This window comes from Dipodomys merriami, unplaced genomic scaffold (genome assembly GCF_024711535.1).
Source record: "Dipodomys merriami isolate MVZ:Mamm:240054 unplaced genomic scaffold, mDipMer1.0.p SCAF_5, whole genome shotgun sequence".
Lineage (NCBI taxonomy): Eukaryota > Metazoa > Chordata > Mammalia > Rodentia > Heteromyidae > Dipodomys > Dipodomys merriami.
This window is the reverse complement of record NW_027206068.1, coordinates 34,195,661-34,211,409: the sequence shown is the minus strand read 5'-3', so window position 1 is coordinate 34,211,409 and position 15,749 is coordinate 34,195,661. Positions and strand designations below refer to the sequence as shown.

At 33.5% G+C, this 15,749-nt stretch overlaps 1 protein-coding gene across 1 annotated transcript in view; it reads left to right on the top strand.

Annotated features, from left to right (window-relative positions):
* Positions 1 to 15,749, top strand: part of Sema3e (semaphorin 3E) — a 208,043-nt gene that overhangs the window by 150,802 nt on the left and 41,492 nt on the right. Inside the window, exon 5 of the mRNA XM_069996369.1 lies at positions 10,941 to 11,034. Coding sequence (XP_069852470.1) covers positions 10,941 to 11,034 — 94 coding nt within the window. The remainder of the gene's footprint in view (positions 1 to 10,940; positions 11,035 to 15,749) is intronic.

The following is a 15,749-nucleotide window of genomic DNA, read 5'->3' as shown; positions in this document are numbered from 1 at the left end:
TGCATCCAGACTTAAGGTCAGCCCATTTTCTAGGGCCTTCGGTTTACTTAAATAGGAAATGTCATTTGGAGACTACAACCAGGGACTAAGGATACTTTCTACTCTTAGTGTCACTTTAATGTACATTCACAGATTATGGTTGACATTGAGTTTCTCTCTGAGCTGCTTTTTTCTTTTGTTCTCTTAAAAGTATTGATTTGTAGGTCAACCATAAAATTAAGGTTTAAAAACCTTTTTTCTCTTTCTCACTCTGTTTCTGTCTCTGTCTCTCTGTCTTTCTTTCTCTGTTTCTCTCTGTCTCTCTCTTTCTCTCTGTAGATGTGTGTATGTGGCTTTTTGGAGTAAAAATATTTTTGATTTCTGGATGTAGAAAATTTCTGTTGAAATTTTAAGTTGTTGAATTTATCACTATTTCTTTTATGTCTGTAGATATTTTTCTTTTATTCCAAAAAGTATTCTTCACACTCAAGTGTATATATGTCTATTACTTTTGTTTCTTGTGTTTAAATTGTTGATAAGTATGGTATATAACTACAGGCATGCAGAGCATGAGGTAGTAATTATGCTTTATTTTTTGCCAGATGGCAATCCAGTTGTCCAAACACCATTTATTGAATAATCCATCATTTATCAATAGTGCTTTGAAATACTATCTGTATTGGTGTACAGTCTCACAAACAGTTCTTACAGGACAAAGCTTTAAAATTCGCTATCAAATAGCAGCAAAAAGATAAAAAATGCTAAGGAAAAAATCTCTCTCTGGATTGAGTATAAAAACATCATGTAGCATTGCATTGAAAACCCTTTGGTGGGATTGGTAACAAATAGATGTAGATATGTAGGTATGCTATAAATAGATAATCATGGTGTACATGGTATATCATATATTGAAATTTTCTAATCTTGAAGTTTTGAAATAGACTTTTAACAGTGTCCTTTGCTCTGATTCTCACAAAAATAATATGAGGTACCAAATAAAAGTGTTTTTTTCTTTTATTATTTATATGACAAAATTGTTATTTAAAAGGGAACATGATGAGTAAGATGATACCAGAAAAATTTTCAAATATTTTGATTTTATAATGGTTCCTATTTTCATTCTTCTTCTTAACACTTTGCCCCTTCTCATAGTTTATGAGAAAATAGACAGAATTTTTGTTTTCATATCATAGCCAGCATTTATAATTCATTTATGTATGTGTATTCATATATGTATGTATATATCCATATATACACACACAAAGAAGAAATACCATAAAATACAGTATCTGATTTAAATGACAAGGTATATGACATAGAATTCAAAATTCTATCTGGAAATTTCTTGAGAATTATAACTTTCATATTACTGTTCTCACATGGAATAGGAAAGCATATGATATCAATGTGACAAAGTATACAGTAGCATAAATACAAAAGTCTCTATTATAAATTCACTTTTAAAATTATATTATAAAATATATTTAAATTATAATAGTTATAGAAAACACCACATATATATGTTGAGGAAGAAACAAACATATAAGACATGGAAATGTGATAAATACATTTATAGATGACAAAAATGTTTACATGGTAGCTTTGAAAAGCTAGTCTACACATTAAAATATACATGAAGATAAGGTTACCTTCTGAAATTATGATGTAAATATTATAGGTAGAACTTAAGTAAGTATTAAAAAGACATCTGTATAAACAAATATGAATTTTATATTTAACCTTGAGCTCTGAAATCATAAAAGTTTAATTATATAAACAGTACAAATTATAAATCAGCATGCTAGGTTCACTTTCAATGTTTACTATCCAAGTGAGAATGAGAATTAGTGTGGAAACATATATATACACATTAGTTTCACTATTAACTTGAGTGGAGTGTAAGGCCACTTCATTAAAGTATCATTTGATAATGTATAACCACAAATAGCTTTAGAAATTCTACAAAGTCATCAATGACTGTAACATCTCAAATTCATAGAGATGAATTAAAGTAGCCAGTTCTGGAAGCTACAACTGATGATGAAGTTGAGGGGGATGTGAAACAAAGTGCCTGGGAGAATATCATGAAAATAATTCTTCAAGAGTATTTTGTAGATATGTAGCGAAGAAAAAAAGAAAGGATTATGTAAGAATTGTGGGTAGTACTATGTATAGAAGTATTGCACTTAGCCCATGTTGATAAAGCTCACAGTCAAATTCTCCAATATCTGAAGGTCATCCCAGATGTTAGATTATGACAGATGAAGCATTAAGGGCCATGTAGAATACTTGATAGCTGTATTTGAGAGGAACATGAGGTAGCAATGATAATGTGGTTTTTGGTAGAAATGGTGTTAAAATAGGAAACAAATGGTAGAGGGACTGACACTCACAACTTACTTTGATACATATTAAGTGGCTATTATTAAATTAAAATGCATTTGGCTCATACCTTATACACTTATGATTCGAAATTGATTGTTTCCTTATTTTCTTCTTGACAGAATTATGTATAACAAACCTTATATATTTTACTAGTTTTTCTCCTACTATTGAAAGGAGCTAATGCATGATTGCTTGATTAATCCTAAATTTATAATATTCTCAATTGTTTCTTCTGGTATTTTTGATTGTCTCTATGGCACTGATGACAATGACTTAATTCATAGATATAATTTATTAATATGAATCATTCTAATTGGCATCACATTTATCACCTCATATAATGACTCATAGCTACAGAAAATACTATTCATCAAGGTTACTGGGATCTAAGAGCTCCCCTCAAAGTCAAATGAGGAAAACTCTCCTGGAAAGATATGCTATTTATACTTTAGACACATTTTTTTCTGATGCACACAAGTGCCCATCTATATTAATAAACTATCTGCCTTGCTTTTTTCAATCACAGAATGACCCAGAGAAAAATTGCTTATACCACTCCTTAAAGAACATATAGTACAGCCCACATGTTAATTCTAGGGCTGCCTTGTAAATTTAAACTACCCTGGACAGGCAAAAATTCAAGCTGTTAAAACATAGATAAAGGAAATCCTGTGTAAGTAGTGATCAGCATTCTCCATAGGGTTAAACACTAACATTACACATTGCTTGAACTATAAACACAACTTCTTTGGGGTCATTGACAATATCAGCATGCCTCAAGTTTGCTGGCTGGTTGGTCTGTTGAACTCCAGTTTAGGAAGAAAATAGTATTACTCTCTTTTTAGCATCTTATTCGATTGTATATCATATTAAACATACCTCATTTAATACCATAATTAATTCTATATGATTCTTCAGTTTTTAAAATTTCATGTTTAAGTAACTGCCATAGTTACTACTTATGTTCATTTGAAACTCAATATATTAATTCTGGAAAGAGTCAATCATAAGCTATAAACATGTATATATTATATTATATTACCTTCAATGTGAAACAACCACTCTTCCTTTAGTTGTGGTAGCAACAAAATTAATTTACTAAAGCCAATAACCATCAAAATATTTGCTATATAGAAATAAATTTGCTATATATAAAGCTCCAAAAGCATAATTAATCTAAACAGTCTAGTTCCAAGTCATCATATTGAATCATAAATGAATGATATTTACACAGTCTCGTGAAGGAAATTTAATAAACCATTAAGGGAAGAAAGACTAACAGAACCCATTATAATATGTGGTGGTCAACAGACAAAAAGGGGGGAAGTAATTAGGAGGCTAGACAGCAGTGTGATCAGATTGGGATTTCTGTTTTTTGGTCTTATAAGGCGTTTTCATCCACTTCACCTGATGAATATTTTAGAAAAAGAGTTGGTTAGAAGTTTAGCATGACAGGTTCACAGACAGCAAGAGCAGTACTTTAAAGAACAGGAAGCACTATAAAGTTCCTTATATAAAATCAAAAGGACCTCAGACTTTATTCTGGAGGCTATGGGAGTCTTAGAAGAGTTGAGCCAGGCAAATGACAGGAGGAAATTCACGTTTCAGAAGGAACTCTTTGGTAATGGAGTAGAGAACTGACAACTGGGACTTTGGAAACACGAAAATCAATGTGATTTGTTTAGAGTGAAATAAGTAAGTGCCAGAGAACTGGCAATAGTGACAGATGTTGTACAAAGAAGCAATAACTATTAAAGGAAAATGTTGGAGCAACAGACTCATACATTTTAGAGCTTGGTTGTATTATAGAGTTCCCAGTCTAGGCTCAGGTGTCAACACAGAACAATAACCGTTGTTATTACTACTGAGAGTTGGGGTTAAGTACATAAATAGAGGGAGATGATTTTCCACATTAGGGTAATATATGCATTGTCTGGAAAGTGTTATTCAGAAGCTTAATGAATTAGGATGCTAGGGTAAGAAGTTGTTCATTGAAACTACAAAAGGACAATAATATAACCAGAAAAAATATAGACTGTACTTTGCAATTTCATTAGTAGCCACAAATCAGTGACTGTAAATGATAATTTGCATTTTGTATATTTTTATTTATTAAATTAAAGCATCGCTGGGCACTGGTGGCTCACGCCTATAATCCTAGCTACTCAGGAGGCTGAGATCTGAGGATCGCGGTTCAAAGCCAGCCTGGGCAGGAAAGTCCATGAGACTCTTATTTCCAATAAACCACTCAAAAACCGGAAGTGGCACTGTGGCTCAAGCGGTAGAGCGCTTGCCTTGTGCTGAAGAGCACAGGGACAGCATTCAAGCCCAGAGTTTAAGCCTCATGACCAACCAATAAATTAATAAATAAATAAATTACTTAATTAATTAAAACATCATTTATATAATACCTTTATATAAAACATTTCTCAACATTTCTTGACATTTCTGACACATAATACATTTATTTTATTATGTCTGTGTCTTATTATTTTAACACATTAAAGCATAATTGTATATAGTTATGGATAAATCATCTGATTCAATGCATGTATATCCTGTAGTGTTCAAATCACATCATCTCTTTGTGATGAAACTCTTCCAAATCTTTTCTTTTAAATTTGTCGGTATTTATATTATTGTTATTTATACTTTCTGTGCACTAGGCTTACTGCTTCCATCTATCTGTGATTATTTACTGATCAACTTTTCTCCTTCCTTCCCTTCTACTCTGTCTATGCTCCCTAGCTTCTAGTAATCACTGTGGTTGAATGTTTTTTCCTTCCACTAATTAGTAGCACATTTTAGGAACGGAGAAGACAGACACTGAGGAAAGAATTATGAACAAAGAAAGTAATAGTTTACCAATGAGGCAAAGGGAAAGGAATCTTTCCTTTAAAGCTATGGGGGGGTACCTAAGTGTGGAGACCTATATGAGGTGACGGAATATAGGTAATGTTTTGGGTAATTATGTGGTGGAGTTGGGCTGGTGAGAAGTATGAGACATAGGGAGAATTTCAAGCCACTGTAGTGGCTGAATGGTGAGGAGGAAGCCTGTGGAGCAGAATTGGTACGATGGGGAAGGAAAGTGGTCCTGACTATGCTGCCACTGAGGATCAAGGAACAAGTTCGACTGCAGAAAGGGCCCGTGGATGTGGAGATGTTCACAGGCCAGTGAAAATACGCACAGGCCAAGGGAAGACACGGATGGCAGTGGTGAAGACAGAGATGTGTAAAGGACTGAGTGAGTGGCCTGAGTCTCCATAGGAGTCAATAAAGGAATTGCTGTACTGAGCTTGCCTAGGTGTAGAGAATAATATTAACGTTGCTCCTGGAATATGGAATATGGAATATGCTGGAGCAGAGCCTCATGAATTAAAACCAGCCTTTGAAAGGAGAAATGGACTTAGTCAGGAAACACTATCCTTTTAGGAAATTCATTATTTTTCTCTCATTATTATAACTGGCTACGGAAAAGTAACTGGCTTAAAACATATATAGGCTTAAAACATATACATATATGTATATATGTGTATATATGTATATATACGCATATATATATATATATATATATATATATATATATATATATACGTATTAATAGTCCTGTAGGCACAAAGTCTGAATTTAGGCCTCCCTGCATGGAAATGAAGATGGCAACAGGAATGCATTCCTTTTGGGGACTCTAAAGGAAGAATTCAGTTCCTTGTTTTCTAGAAATCACTGATATCCTGTAGTCATGGCCCCGTTTTTTCCGTCTTCTAGCATTAGTGAGTCTAGCTTTCCTTACACACAGCATTGTTCTGATAGGTTTTTTGCTTTTCTCATCAAAGTTCCCATTTAAAAAAAATTAGATATTCTGGAAATTTGAATTCAGAGTCTTACCCTTGTAAGGCAGACATTCTACCACATCAACCATTCCTTCAGGCCTTTTTGCATTTTTTATTTTTGGAATAGTATCTTGCATTTATGCTCTGGTTGGCCTGACCATGATTCTCCTATTTGTGCTTCCCATGTGGCTGGGATGACAGGGACACACAACCATCCCAACCATTTTATTGGTTGTGAGGGTGTTCTTTTGAACTCTTTTGGATTAGGCTGCCTTCTAATTGTGATCCTGTATCTCTGCCTTAAAAGTTGTTAGGAGTATGGGATTGAGTCAAAGTACCTGCCTACATCTCCTCTTCTATCTTAAGAACCTATGTGATTTTATTGGACCTGCCTGGATAAATCAAGATGTCTCCACATCTCGGCCTTTAATTTAGTAGCCCTTGCAAAAAAATTTTTTGCAGTATAATTAATGCATTCACCTGTTCCAGAAATTATGAGGACTCTTTGAGAGTCCTTCATATTCTGCCTATTATGGTAGCTATGACCAAATTAGAGCAAACAAGTTTAGAAGTCTGTTACAAAGTATGGCCTTAGAGATTTATTTACTGTGATATAAGGATTTCAGAAAACATGGTGAAAAAATTTGGAAGAAGCAATAAAACTACTCCCTACATATGACTTTACTATTCATATTATTTCCAAAGATACTGATCTGCCTGAAGTCATTCACATCATGATTTATTCAATGGAAATGTTAAACTCGTTATCAACAAAAGCGGATGAATTTTGATTGGAATGTTTCAGAGTGTTCATAAATGAGGTAATCACTTCTTAGGGTTATTTGGCCTTAATAGTCTACAGATATCTTTGTACATTTCTTACTTCTTTTTACTGGACAGATTTTGTTTAACAACTCTAAACTGTCTATTAAATAGAGTTTAAGTTTAATTAAATAACTATTAAATATTAAATAACTTTAAGTTGTGGTCATTCACACTTTGTCAGAAAACCCAATAGTTTGAGGAAGCTGTTACTTTGCATCAACAAATGAGGTTGCCTCAAAATAGCTTAGGTGAAGTGGCCTATGATTATAATAATCACACTTCTATCTATAGGCATTCAAACAAAAAATGTTAGAGTCTTATTAGCTTTACTACCAAATGCTACCAAATGCTTCTTTAGAAAAAAAGTATAGTTGTTTCTATAAAAACTGGTCAACATATTATACCTATAACTTAATTTTATTAAGTTGCTCAAAAATAAACACCAGGGATAAAATATTAGTATGTCTTAAAGGTGTGCCATGGATTCAAGTAGCCCATTAATTCACATATGGAACTTATAGAAAGATCTTCTGACCAATAAAAAATAAAGTGTTCCTTGCTCTGCTTTGTGACCACAACTTAGTACAGTAATTTAGATGTTCAACAGCAGTTGTCTAAGTTTCAGGATAAAAACAAAGAGTATCAGTGCAAAAAGAAACATGTTAAAACTAGAGAATTATAGCGGGGTCTGGGGGTGGGGGGCTGGAGAGGAGAAGGGATGGGAAGGGAAAACAAAGGAGGAGGCAACAATGCTTGATAAGAAATGTACTCACTATCTTGCGCATGTAATTGTAACCCCTCTGTATGGTATTTTCACAATAATAAAAAATTATAGAACTTCCATGCACTCAAAATAGCTTTTTATTGCTTTTTAATAACTTTTATGCAGAATATCAAAGACCTTGCAATCTTTGAATTAAATAAATATCCTAATGTACAATCTAGTTTGACATTGTCTGCCTTTTTGTATTATTTGACTCCTTGACGTATTTTTTATTAACCATGCGTTGTCATGTAAGGATGAGATTAATGTATCCTTTACAGATTTTTACCTTTTCTTTTCTTTGTGCCTGAAAAGAAGGATACACAGATACATTGGGGATGTTCCAATTTCCTTTCTTCACCAAACAAGAAAACAATGTAGCTGAAAAAATTTTAAATGTAGTAGTTATTAATTTTTAACAGCAAAATCATAGAAATATCTTTTTCTAATATATTAAAAGTGTGGATTTTTAATGGTAGAGCAGGAGTCAAATAAAAATTAGTTTATTATTTTAAAATGAGAAAGGTTGACCTTGGTTGAGCCATTAATGAAATAAATGTGACAGGCATTTGAAGTCTTTTATAAAACTTTGAGAAGAGTTCAGCCAAAGCACATTTGTGTCTTGATCCAAGGTATCAATCTCTAAGAATATGCAAGTATTTAATATAATATCCAATTATCAGGTCTTCTCAAGGTCAAATCTGAGATTTCATAGCAGAGTACTGTTTTTCAGAGACAAATAAGTTTACATATTATACATGTGTCATTCATAAATGACTGAAAATCCTGGTATAATCCTAGGTTATACTTCATTGTTTTCAACATATTACACTTACAGACTTCTTGGTGAATATATTCTTGGACTTAGTCAATTTCTCTTTAAAGTAGAAGAATGTGTTGTATCAGAAACTTGGTTTTTCAGACTCATGTTGAAATTCACAGAACAAAAACAAGACATGCTACTTCATTTCCCTAATGTAGGTCTAGAGTTCTGCAAATTCCATGATTCTCCTGATCACAGAGCTCTTTCAGTTTGTATTTCCTGTTTGCATTTCTTTCTTTCTTTCTTTTTTTTTTTTTTTGGTCCGGTCGTGGGGCCTGAACTCTGGGCCTGGGCGCTGTCCCTCAGCTCTTCAGCTCAAGACTAGCGCTCTACTACTTGAGCCACAGCACCACTTCCGGTTTTTTTTTTCTTTTTGCTTATGAGGTGCTGAGGAATTGAACCCAGGGCCTCATGCATGCAAGGCAAGCGCTCTACCACTGAGCCACCTTCCCAGCCCCCTGTTTGCATTTCTTACTTGACAATTTGTATCTTCTTCAAATAGATGTCATGCACTTTTTTTCATCTTGCAGTTTCAATTTAGTATTCAAAGTGTCTAATTAATTTCTTCCACTGAAACAACCAAGTGGATGAGTAGAGAATGAAACTGACTCAGAATAAAAAACTCAGTATCAAAGAGTTTTCAGCTGCAGAAAATCTTGATTTGATTAAGCTGCTCCCTATCTCCTCTTCATGAGCCTTTCTTATGTTTAACATTCATTCTCTACTTCTTCAAACATTTCACGAAGTAGCAGTGACTAAAGGGACAAACAGGTGTTGCATTCATATGTGCTCATTTCCTCTTAGAATTTTATGGTTCTATTCTACAAACTAAGGTGATACTCTTTCCATAGAAGTATTTGCTGGGTGGACCTGTAATTCTGTTTCTTGGACAAACTACTTTTGAAAATCGTTAGCTACAGAAAGTCTTAGGCTGTGTACAGTAGCTGAATAAGCCTTTGCTGCTTAAATATCAATGCAGCCATGATTCTGAGTTTAAGGTCAAATTTCCACCATAGGCATTGTTTAGACTCTTAGGATAAGAGTCACAGCAATCAGGTGAATTCTGTGTTTATACTACACAACATTTACAGACAAGTTTTGAAATAAGCTAAGCAAGACAGTGGTTTTAGGATATTAGAGAGAGAAATAGGAATGTGTGTGTTCAATTAGGTAGTAGAGATCATGTGGAGGAAATGGAATGACTACCAAAATCAAAGTGAAGCTCAGGAGAAGTACACTCGCCCTTAGGTCTCAGCAGTGTCTAAAGACTCAAGATTCGCCAATGGACAGAGCAGTTCAGAGGGGCCACAGGTATTAATATCAGAAATGCACTATTGCATATTATTTTATCCCCACTAAATTTTCAGCAGTGATTTTTATTATTACTTTCCTGAATGATTTTCTTTCACCTAAACTATTTCTAGCATATTTATTGCAGTTCAATCACACAAAAAAGCCCAGAATGACAGTATTGAAATCTGGACACATCTAGTAAAAACTTTTCACTGGTTACATGCTTCATATAGAAGTGATTAAAATAGTTTATTATAAAAATATGTATTATTAGTATAGTCATTGTATGAAATAAGATAATAAAAATAAAAAATGAAGTCGTATACATATACAATATGGAACTTGTTAACATGCATATATTATAGTCATGCATTAATAATTTAAACATTATTAGACATAGGTGCGTATATGCTGGATATGAGTACAGTGTCATGATGAAGAATAAAACTGATTAAAAACAAATATTCTAAAATATTAAGAGTAGTAAATTTTATTGTTCTTTGAAAAATATTCAAAATTTAACAAAGCATTTTTTAAATTATTTTTTGTTGGTCGTGGGGCTTGAACTCTGGGCTTGGGCGCTGTCCCTGTGCTCTTCAGCTCAAGACAAGCGCTCTACCACTTGAGCCACAGCACCACCTCCTTAACAAAGCATTTTTATAATATAACCCAGTTCTCTTTTTTTTAAATCTATGAATGTCCTCAATAATACCTTTTCATCAAGTTTTAACTTTTTTTGGAATAATTAAGTGACACATCTCAGAAGAACTAGCATTGTCCAATCAAGTGGTAAGCACCACCTATTTCTCTGAACTCCTGTATATTTTCTGAAAATAGCAGAGAAGGTGAGTAAGGGTTTGCAAAGCTCAAGTGCTTTATTTATAAAAACCTGTTATACCTAAATGACTTGATATTACTAATTTTCTAGTTAGAATGTTTGCTTTGGAAAGAACCAAAGTTTAATATGATTTATCTGAACAATTAAATTCTTCTTGAAGCTGGCACATTCACAATGGCGTTTCTGTTCTTCCTTTTCCCCAAGGATCCTCTGTTTCACCTGGAATCACACAGATCCGAGAGAGGAAGGGGTCGATGTCCTTTTGACCCCAGCTCTTCCTTCGTCTCCACACTAATTGGTAATTATCTTCCCTCAGACATCGGGTAGCAGGCATGAGGATTCTGAACTTATTTTTTAACTTCAGTATATTTTTTTCGCTCTTCTCTGTGTACTTTGCCTGGTCATTTCTGTCTACTGGTACTGGGAGCAACGATGTTAAATTTCAAGCCTTAGCAACTTATTTGTGCTTTAAAATAATTACAGGTGCTACAAAGTATATATGTCTCCTCCTAAAGAAAATAAAACAAATTGCCCAATAAGACATGATGTAAAATATTTTGGATGACACCATTAGCAGTTCATAAAATGCAGTTATAGACTATTTAATAAAACACTTCTGCCAGAGAAATTAAACTATTTTGGTTAAATTAAACTATGTTGGTTCTTTATGGTTCAATTATGTAAAGTAATTATAACAACTTTTACTGTTTATTACATTGATACCATTTTGTTATTCATAGAATTCAGGAAAACATCATCTTGGGTGAACACTTCAAGGTTGTTTATCTAACATTTTGCTAATCTAGAATGCAGACACTGATCAGACATCAGACATCTCACGCTGTCACTAAACATGGCTATTGTAATAATAGAGTAAAATGACTGTCTGGTATACATTCCAATTTGATTCAATTTAATTGAATGAGGTCCTCATTAAAAAGAAATGTACTCATTACCTTTCTTATGTAACTGTAACCCCTCTCCGTTCATCACCTTTACAATAAAATTAAATTGTAAAAATCCTCACCTAAGACACAATAAAGTATTGCATTTCATCCTTTCTCTTTTATATTATTTGGGATTGAAAATGGTGCATTTATCAAACGTCTCTAAGACTATGGAACTATGAGCAAGTAGGAGTTCCCAAGTATAACTGAAAAGATCACAGGTGTTAATAAAGTAATTCTGGTTCCTCAGTACTGAGAGTTTCTCATCAGATATACCATAGATGCACAAGGCACTATTAACCCGTTTGCAAAATCTACAGCTATGAATGCCAGCTTGTCTTTGTAGAAAATGAGAAAGCACATAATAACATGTAGACACTTCATTATTCCAATAAGGTAATAAAATTTAAAACTGTGCTGATAATTTGTCAACACATTCTCTGAGTTAGAGTTGATATTGGTGGTATTGTACTACTCTGCATTCTTTTTGCATTTTTAAATTTTAAATTTAAATTTTATTGCCAAGGTGCTACATATAGGGGATACAGTTACATAAGTAAGTTAGTGAGTACATTTCTTGTTAAATATGTTACCCCTTCCCTCAATTTTCTCCCATTTTCCCTCCCCCAACCCCCAAATTGTACAGATTATTTCCAATATTTATCTTGTGTATATCGCTGTTGTATTGGTCCCCTACTTTGTCCTTTGTCCCACCATTTTTTTTGTTCCCCTTCCCTTCCCTAATTCAGATAAACACACATACAATACCCAGGGTACCAAAATCAAATACAGTGACAACAGGGGATATACCATAGGGGAAAGTACATACAAAAGAAATTTTAAAAAATCACATAGGACATTAAAAACAACAGTGACAAAGTAAAACCTCTTGTGTCCATGTCTTGGAGTTCATTTCCCTTAGCATCATTTTATATGGTCATATGTTCATAGCTATTGAGTTATTCTGTTCATCAGCTAAGATTATATTGTACATTATTGAAATCGTTTCTGTGAACTATTTTGGGACAGTCAATTTTTATTGGCCTTGAATCCTGTTTCCTATAGGAGAGTTGCGTAAACCAGTTTTGTTTTGTTAAGAGTCAAATTCAAAAGAATGACACTTTTGGTAAATCCAATGTCCATAGGCTTGAAATTTGAAAAATGTCAGGAAGATATGAAATGCACATATTTGGTAGACTCATAAAATCTTTCCCTACAGTCATTAGTGATTTTTTGACTTCATAGGTCTAAGCTTTGAAAATATATGAAAAAGTCTCATCTTTCTTTTACCATATAGCCTTTTGTACAGAAAAAAATAGGCTTTCTATAAATATCATGAATGGAATAATCACTAAAACACCCAAGTGAACAAAAAAAAAGAAAAATTAAAATGTTTCTCCAAAGAAGAGAAAGTCATTAGAGGCTGGGAATTATACACTATTAAAAATATTGGAAGAGAAAATCAATCATTTTGATATTTTGCTAAAAGGTGAAATGTAATTTCTATAGCTACTGTGCCACTCAACACCCAGTCTCCTTGGATTTTGTTTATGTATGAAGCCGGGAATTTAAAACTGAAATTTTAAAGAAGGAAATATTACCAGAGGGACATTTCCAAGTGAGTTCCATTGAACTTCCAAATCAAATTACACTATGCTGAACTGTGAAGGGCCTGCCATCTGGGTGGCTGGCTGTTTCGTTTATTCAGAAGAGAAATCAAATCAAAGGAGCCCTCCAAGTCAAACACGAAAGTTATAGAATAATCCCTCCAAAGAGAAGAAATAAAAATATAATTCTTCACTTTTATCCACTCGCTTTCATCCCCAAGTACCTTGGAGAGATCACTCCCTCACGTTGGAAATGCAGCCGCTTCTGGCACAGAAACCTGATAACCTATATGAGCCAGAAGCTCTTTAAAAGAGGGGAAGTAAAAATAATTCATTCAATTGAAAAAGCAGTAGGAATGTGAGCTGGAAAAAAAAAAATGGAGCTACCTGAGTTGGAATTTGGCAAGCTTGGTGTAGCTTACTCTGACAGGGAAAGAATGTATTAATATGTTCTTTTATGATTACACATGTCCTGAATTGATGAGTTCAAACAAAACTCCAGGAAAAACGATAGACACCCATAGACCATGGCTCCTGGTTTCTTTGCTAGGTATAGGCTATGAGTGTTTAAATACACGTGTAAGGCAAAATACTCAGGTTGGTAATGGTATTCATTCAACTATACAGAGAACCATAAAGGAAAATTGGTGCTTGCAAAACTGAGAATTTCTATATTATTTCTTAATTTCAGATACAATTTTAACTTCCATGAACTTGAAATCAGTTGATTTAAGATTAATTTGTTGCTTTATATGTCTCTCCCCCACGGTGTAACCCCTACTTTCACAATATTTGATATTGGTATAATTTGTGGAGGGGAAGGGAAAAAACAAACTGTTTAAATAGGGATACAGGTGGACCCATTGCAACAATGAGATGTACAAGTTGTTATGTCGAAAAACGAACTTTACAACTTTGGCTGGGGGTTGGGAGATGGGAAGAGATGGGAAGGGAAACAAAGGAGGAGACAACAATGCTTGATAAGAAATGTATTCATTACTTTGCCCATGTAATTGTAACCCCTCTGTACGGTATTTTCACAATAAAAAAAAAAAAAGATTCCCAGGAGTAAAATACTATTGAGACACTAAATCAATATTAGAGATAATTGGATAAGTGAAAGACAAGTTAACACACTTTTTTGAAAATTAAATATATAATTTAATTTAGAAATAAAATGTTAAGAATTTAGGATGGCTCAAAGAGCAAAAATAATCACCTTATTGAATTATGCTCTTCATTTTTATAAACCAACTTTATTGAAATCTTGAAATGTCTAGTAAAATGAATTTACTTAGCCATGTCTTTCATGTCTTTTCTAGCTAAATAAGATAATAAAATAAATTACTATTTCATGGCCAGTCAAATCAAAATCCAGGAAATATTTTCTTTATGTCATATTTAATTTTGCCAGGCAGGAAACATTCTTGTTGTTTTTTTCCCCCATCAGTTCTGATTGGTTTAATATTACAATGTTTTCTAGTTGATTTTTCTTTTATGAAGCTTTAGGATCCCTCATGGCTTTTTATTTTTGTTTTTGTTTTTGATTTGTATTACAGGCAGTTTTCTTCTTTCTTGAACATTTCTACTTGCCAATAAATTATAAATTGTATTGTCAGTTTCAGGTGCAAAATTTAATCCTGTCCAGGCCTGAACAGCTGAAATTGTGCTGAGAGCACTAATTAATGTTTGGGGAAAGCTACTCTGATTTGCCATGAAATTTTGCTTTGAAACCCTTGTTATTGAGATATTTATAGGAATACTTTTCAAGTTTAAGGCTAAATTTTATTCCAACAAATCAGCATTATCCTATTTTATCTCTATACATTTTTTGCCCTATATTGCATTCTAGTGCAAATGAAATGATAATATTTACAGCCATAGAAATTGCCTTAAAATTGAAGTTCTGGGAATTGTAGTTCAGTAGTAGAATATTCACCTAGTGTGCTTGGAGCCTTGCATTCCATTCTAGCACCGAAGCAGAAAAAATGGGGAATATATATTTCATTATCAATTCTATGAACTAACAATTAATCTTGAGAAAGAATTTAAATATAAGTGATTAGTTCAAGGTTTCCCCCCATCCACCCAGTCTCAAGGCTTCAACTCTGGGCCTAATCACTGTCCCTGAGCTCCTTGTGCTCAAGGTTAGAGCTCTAACACTTGGGTCACAGAGCTACTTCCAGATTTTTCTGTGATTTAATTGGAGATAAGTGTCGCATGGACTTTCCTACCCAGGCTGGCTTTGAGCCACTATCCTCAGATTTCAGCCTCCTGAGTAGTTAGGATTACAGCCATGAGCCACTGGCGCCTGGCTCATTTCAAGTTTTTTTAAACACTAAAACATTTTAAAAAGAAAGATTTCCTTTTAATTAACTATATTTAAGTTCAGGACAGAGTTACGAGTGCAAATTCTTAGAATAAAATAGGGCTTTATAAATAAATATTAAAAAAGCTGA